Source organism: Galeopterus variegatus, unplaced genomic scaffold, assembly GCF_000696425.1.
Source record: "Galeopterus variegatus unplaced genomic scaffold, G_variegatus-3.0.2 Scaffold2012, whole genome shotgun sequence".
Lineage (NCBI taxonomy): Eukaryota > Metazoa > Chordata > Mammalia > Dermoptera > Cynocephalidae > Galeopterus > Galeopterus variegatus.
Genome location: NW_007728123.1, coordinates 149,731 through 156,550, shown reverse-complemented (window position 1 = coordinate 156,550; position 6,820 = coordinate 149,731). Strand labels below are relative to the sequence as shown.

Below are 6,820 nucleotides of genomic sequence, written 5' to 3'. Positions count from 1 at the left end.
TTGCATCCTGAACCCTTAGAATCATAGAATATTTGAATCTTCCACTGCCAGCCCTCAAGGCCCATGGGAGCTTTCAGTCCAGTCCCTTCATTTTTCAAACAGCGAAACTAAGATTAAACCACCCATTTAAAATGTCACACCAGCTCCTAGCTAGGGGCCTAGGGCTGGAGAACATTCTCCAGGAACAGAGGTTCAGTCTGCTTTATGGTCACTTGGACTGTGAATAGCAGTTTTGATTCAAAAAAAAAAAAAAGAGAGGAAAGGAAATGTGCCATCTTGGGCATAATAAGACTTATGCGAAAGAAGGACCAGTCAACAACAAAAGGCAGAAAAAAATGTGGGACCAACATACAACACGTGATAGTATTTCAATGTCAAGAAAATTAAAACAGACTAGAAAAAATTAGGAACCATAATAATTTTGAGAGCTTGCTTTATACTAGGGACTATGTAAACCACCTGACATTCATTGTATTATGTAATCCTCACAATAACCCATGAGAAAGGTCTTAGTGTCCTTATTTTAAAGATGAGGCTCAGAGTTTAAACATGCCTAGGTGATCAGTGAGCTTCTGGGCCCCTTTGCAATGGGATTTGCTTTACATAATTTGATTTTCAGATCTGTACTCAGAAACAGGCCTGTCTGCTCACTGCCTTGAAAAGAAGCTAGCACTGGAAGGCAAAGGACTCACAGAGATGAGGCCCCAGCCCCAGGAGGGAAGCAAGGGCCTTCTCTCAAGAACTTGTAGTCTGATGGGGGTGATTCTGTACTATTGAGGGTCTCTTTTCCTGTGAGGCAGGATTAGGCACCCCAAAGATTCCACCCAAGCAAAGCATACTTAAAAAATTTTATTATTACTTCACCTACTTCTAAAAAAAAAATGACACAAGTCTGTGGTTCACAGATAAAAAGCATAAAGAGACTAAAACCAAAAACCATGAAAATAAAAGAAAAGAACCAAGCAAGAGGATGGTTAAATTGGAGACAGCAGAGTTGGGGAAACCATAGCAGTGATTAAGCACAAAGCTTTGCTCTGAGCTTCCTGGCAGCCAGGGTAAAGCAGCAAGTGAGCTCATTTGCTCATTTAGAGGAAACAGACCGGATCATTAGGAAAACATTTTTTTTCCAGCTCTTGTACTATGAAGGGTGTTTGCTGAGTGGGTCTTTCTAGAAGAGTCAGAGGACAGGCTAGCGGGAGAGGTCTCCAGCAGCAGGTTTGCCCAACACATAGAAGCACTCCCACCTGGGCTGCTGCCTCTCACCAAGCCTCCTGGGCAGGTGGGGGTCTCCGGCTGAGTGGCTTTGTGAAGGTCATTCAGAAGGGCTCAGGCCAGAGCTCTGTGAGACAAAAGAGCAGCTTCAGGGTTGGGGGCTTTATTAGTCAGTTGCTTATAATGAAATACCTAGAAACTGGGTAATTGGTAAAGAAACAATATTCATTGCTTACAGTTTTGGAGGCTGGGAAGTCCACAGTCCAGGGAACACATCTGGTGATGTGACTCTGCAGCAATGTGGGGTGTCACATGGCAAGAATAACAGGGCAGAGAGAGAGCTAACTCCTCACTTCTCCTTTTAAAGCCCTGAGAACCATGCCCGTGACCACCACGGAACCATCAACTTATTAACCCATTCACTACAGAACAGTCCTCACAATCTAATCACCTCTTCAAGGCCCAGCCTTTCAGTTACCATAATAGGATTTCCCACCATCAGCAGTTACAGTGGGGGCATCCAGTCTATGGGAGGGGCCTCGCTATGGGGCTAGCCCTGAAATACAGGGAAGAAGAGAGGAGTGCCTACCCTGAGCTCACTCCTCTGGGACATGACCATCTGAGCTGGAGAACGCACGCAACAGCAGAGGAGTCATGGTTGACTTTCTGGCCTGCCCGCACCTGCAGGGTGGGTGTTCTCTGCTAACAGTTGAAAATAGGTCCATGCGCTTCACTCTTCCATCCACCAAGTGCTTTCCAGTACCTACTTGGGCCTGGCCCTGGGCCAGGTGCTGTGGGTACATTGGACACCATGACAAACACAGTGCCTGTTGTGACAGCTGTCACCCAGAAAATGACCAGGTGCTGCAGGAGCTCAGATGTAGACATGGGGATGTTGGGGGAAGACATGGGGATGTCCCAAAGGTGGTGATGTTGGAGTCAAGTTTTGAGGAATAAAGAGAAGTTAGCCCAGTGGAAAAGGAGGGCAAGGACACCAGGTGGAGAGGAGAGCCTGTGCCCAGGCCTAGAGCCAGGATATTGCACTGAGCTCAGGAAAGGTGGAGGAGAGGTGCAGTTGGACAGGGAGGGAGAGCCTGGCCAGCACAGGCTGTACACACCTTACAATGGAGCACGGCCCCTATGCTGAGAGCCCAGGGAGCCGTCAGAAGCCGTAGGCAGGATCAGGCAGAGCCAGAATGAGGTGGGACGGGAGAGGACAGAGTCTGCCTAGTTTTTGCCTGCTTGGAGGACCTCCCTGCCTATATGAGCTGGGTGAAGGGGACAGGATTTTGGCTGTGAAACTCCTTCTGCCTTTCTCCCAACCTGCTTGGCTTGGCTCCTAGCAGCAGGCTGGAGCAACAGGGCAGGGACAGGCACCTCAGGAGGACCAGAAACCATAATGACAATGCCTTTTCACACCCTCCATCTCACAAGATCATTTTCGCCATTTCACCGATAGGAAAATTGGCCTCAAGATGACTGGCTTAAAGCTACGTGGCTCCTCAGCTAACTGGGGACTGAATGGGATGGCGGGGCCTGCCCCGTCTGGGGTCCCTTCACAGGCCTGAGCCCTTGTAGCCTGGCCAGCCTGGACCTCTACTGCATTCACCCTGGGGCCGTGGGGAGGCCTTCAGGATGGGTGCCATGTGTGGTGTGGCCCTCTCCCTAGAGCAGTAACAGCCACCAGTCTGCCGATAGCATCCCGTAGCCACCTGGGGGTCTCTTCTGATGATAAACGTCTCTACCTGAACCACCCTCCTTGCCCCTCTCAGTCCTCTCTCCAGGTCCCCATGCCAGTGTGGGCCCTGGAAAACTCTAGTTCTGACTCCAACAGTAGGGAAGGGCTGCGGGGCCCCTGGAATGGGAGGCAGAAAACTTCCCATGACCCACAATCACCACCCCACTAACATTCATGACCCTCCTCAGTCTGCTTCCAACCCCTTCCAGCCTTATTGTGCCCGCTGCTCTGCCATCAAGCAAAGCCACCCCTTCTTCTTTCAATGGGGCACCATCTGCTCAGCATGCCCTTAGCCCCTCAGGCAGAAAGAACAGCAGAGGCAAAGGATCTGGGGCAGGAGGGATTATGTTTGCACAATTGGAAGCAGCCTGTCTGTCTGAAACCTAGAAAGTGAGGGGAAGCATCTGGTGTATGTGGGGAGGCTGGAGAGGCCATAAGAAGGACTTTTGTCTTGGTCCCAAGAGTAATGGATGGGAGATGTCATTTGTAGGGGTCTAGGCAGGGAGTGACAATCGGTTCTGCTCTGTGAAATGCTCTCTCTGGGAGGCTGTAAGGAAGACCCAGGAATGGGGCAGTTGCAGTTATCCAGGTGGAAGAGGGCTGGAGATCTCTCAGAGCCCCGTATCTGGAAACCTCTCTCTGATCTCCGACCCCACCCCAGACTCATTGGGAGAGTAGAGTAAGTGGTCATCATGAGGTGCGATTGGAGGATCCCAGAGATGCCTGGCCTAGCTGAAGGCAAACTTGGGCACCCATGAAAACAGGAAATGGATGACTAAACTGTGTGTCCCCAGATTTTGGCCCAGTATATGTGTTTATCTGCTGAATCAATGGATGAGTGGATGGGTGAATGAATGGTTTATTAGGTGGATGAATAAATGGATGGAAGGATGGATAGATGGTAGGATGGATGGGTGGATGGATGCATAGTTGGGTGGTGAATAGGTGGGTGGATGGGTGGGTGGGTGGCAGAAGGATGAATAGATGGATGGACAGACAGATGGATAGATGGATGAGTGAGTGAACAGATGGTTGGATGGTGAATGGATGGGTGGGTGAATGAATGGATGGATGGTTGGAGGGATGGATGGATAGATGGAGGGGTACATGTATGGATGGACAGACAGATGGATAGATGGATGAGTGAGTGAACAGATGGTTGGATGGTGAATGGGTGGGTGGGTGAATGAATGGATGGATGGTTGGAGGGATGGATGGATAGATGGAGGGGTACATGACATCTCCACTTATATGTGGGCTGTATCTTCCCTGGAGAACTTTCTACTTCTGAAGGTTCTGATAAGAGCTCCTGAGTCGTGACCACTGGCTTTTCTTATGACCATCCTTGAACTCTAAAATGCACTCAGCTCTGACATCTCCACTTATATGTGGGCTGTATCTTCCCTGGAGAACTTTCTACTTCTGAAGGTTCTGATAAGAGCTCCTGAGTCGTGACCACTGGCTTTTCTTATGACCATCCTTGAACTCTAAAATGCACTCAGCTCTCCCTGACTTTTCAGAGCCCCTTTGCTCCAGAGTCAATTCTTGATTTTTTCCTTCCCCAACTATCATACATTTGGCTCCCCAAAGTACCATCCCAATATACTCTGTATCTCAGCTGTGTCAGCTGAGAGGCCCAAGAAGTTTCCTTCTTACCAGCCATCCCCTCCTCTGAGCTGCCTTGCGCCCTAGCTGCCTGTTCCCTGGAGCAGGGACTCATGAAGGCAGGTAGAGGCTGGCAGCTGTCTCGTTTCTACCTTGGACTTTATTGTCCCAGCCCCTCCCACAGGCTCCGCTCTGTAACTCTGTTCCAGATGCCGGGCAAGCTGAGCCAGCCATCTCAACAGGAACTGGCGTGTCTACTCAAAACAGGTCGGGGACAATGTAGTCAGTGTGGACACCATCAATCAGTCCTTCCCCATTGTTGTGGATGAACCAGCAGGCAACCTTTGTGCCGATGGTGGCATTCTTTCTGTAATCTTTCTGGGAGCCCCTGGGAGAAAGGAGAGAGGTGCTGTAATACACAGGGTGGGCAAGATGGCTGCTATAGTCATGGGCCTCAAGTTGAAAAAGGGTGTGGAGTTGGCCATTCTAAGAGCCCAGAATTCTTTGGTCAAGAATGAGGTCACATGATTACTCTTTCTAGGGGGCCAAGTTTGGGCTTTTCCTTAATTAGAAGGAGCCTTGAAGGAGCCAACACCTCAAAGAGAAACAAGGATACCCCACAGAAGTCAAGAGCCCATCAGGCCAGTGTGCTTGGGCAGGGAGGGCTTCTTCCTTCTGTCTTGTTGGGCATAGTGAGGGCATCAGAGGAGCCTGCTCACCTGGTGACGGTCAGCTGATGGTTCTTCACCACCATTGTGGCATCCGGCTTTGTGGGGTCAGAACTTGGGCGGATGTTAGACACTTTAAAGTCAAAGGGGTGGAAGAATTGCCCTGGGAATGAAAACATTCACACTGTCAGTCCCTGGCCATGGCCATGGGTGACATGGCCACTGGCCTTTCAGGGTGATGCAAAGGCTGAATGGGGTGTTGTGAGCTGGGTACAGGGGGACTAGGACAGCCTATGTGGCTGTCCCATGATGCTGTGTGGCCTGAACAGCCTGCAGTCTGAACATTCCCTACCCAGTAGTCCATGTGTCTGCACTGACATCCGGTGACTGTCCACCACGTAGAAGCCTAGGAAGTCCTGGTGGACTGGATGTTTCTTCCACACCTGATGCAAGACAACCACAAAAGTAACCCCATCTCCAAAGGAGACCACCATGTTCTTCTTCCTGTTGATCGTCATGGACAGCCTAGGAGAGAAGAGAGGTCAGCAGGTGTTTGTGGTGCCCAGTGGCCATGACACTGGGCAACTGAATCAAGGATCTTGGTAGAACCTTTCCTGTACATGGCCCCCAAGCACACCAACTGCAGAAACTATCTCAGAAGTTGGAAAGAGGATGTCTCATGCATGGTGTCCATGCCCTCTACTGAGAGCCTCGCTCCCCTCCAAGCAGGAAAGAGGGCTGTCCTGGGAGTCCAGGGGCCTGGAGTCAAGCCCCAGCTCAGCCATTGGCTTCCTGTATGACTGTGGGCAGGTTCTGACCCTCTCTCAGCCTCTGTGAGAGTAGCACCTCTGCCCTGCTCATCAGCCTCTGGAGGATCTGAAGACATTGGAGACACTAAGGAGTTTGAGAACTAGGTTCAGCCAGGAAAATGCAAATGGGGACTGTGGTTATTATCACCTAACGCTTTTGTCCAACCAATGCTTCCCTCACAGTCAGTCCTATGAACTGTTCAGCTACCAATTCTGGCTCAGACAGGATCCCAGGGAATGGTTGAGGGCCACCATGGTCACCCACCTCTGGGATATGGGAATAAACTCTGAGCTGCCACTCTCCTGTGACCCCTGTGGATCTTCTGTCCTGGGATTTGTCCAAATTCCTCAAGAGCCTCCTTCTTAGACCCTCGAGCTGTAGCACCCCTTGGAGACCTAGTGGGGGCTCTTACCCATCCTGTGTGACTGTGACTGTGTCCAGCCAGCTGAAAGTGCTCTGTGCAGCCCCATTCCACAGGGTGATCTTCTCTGTCGCCACCTCAATCCGTAAATCCATCTGAGTATTGGTAACGCCCAGTTTTCCAAAGTAAGTCTTTATGGTCTTGGAGTCAGGGCTGCCTTTCTTGTCACCAATGACCTGCCCATTAACTGTGAGACCTGCCAGAGGAATGGAGCGGGGAAAGACCAACAAGACTTTCTTTTCTTTTTCTTAAACTCAGCCAAATCCTTTATTATATAAAAGCTAATGCAAAGAAACAAAAGAGTATGGCCAATGCACAGGAAATTAATAGAAACTGTTCTTGAGCAAGTACAAATATTGAGCTTAC

General features: G+C 50.1%; 1 protein-coding gene across 4 annotated transcripts in view; it reads right to left on the bottom strand.

Moving 5' to 3' along the window:
* Nucleotides 1–4,695: 4,695 nt before the first annotated feature.
* The window catches only part of ITIH3 (inter-alpha-trypsin inhibitor heavy chain 3), a 15,195-nt gene continuing 13,070 nt past the window's right edge, over nucleotides 4,696–6,820 (bottom strand). For all 4 annotated transcript variants that reach the window (XM_008580072.1, XM_008580073.1, XM_008580075.1 and 1 more), the window contains 4 exons: nucleotides 6,446–6,650; nucleotides 5,576–5,748; nucleotides 5,275–5,386; nucleotides 4,696–4,943 (listed from right to left, as the gene is read on the bottom strand). In XM_008580072.1, the coding sequence (XP_008578294.1) occupies nucleotides 4,814–4,943; nucleotides 5,275–5,386; nucleotides 5,576–5,748; nucleotides 6,446–6,650 (620 nt within the window). In that variant the 3' untranslated portion in view covers nucleotides 4,696–4,813. The remainder of the gene's footprint in view (nucleotides 4,944–5,274; nucleotides 5,387–5,575; nucleotides 5,749–6,445; nucleotides 6,651–6,820) is intronic.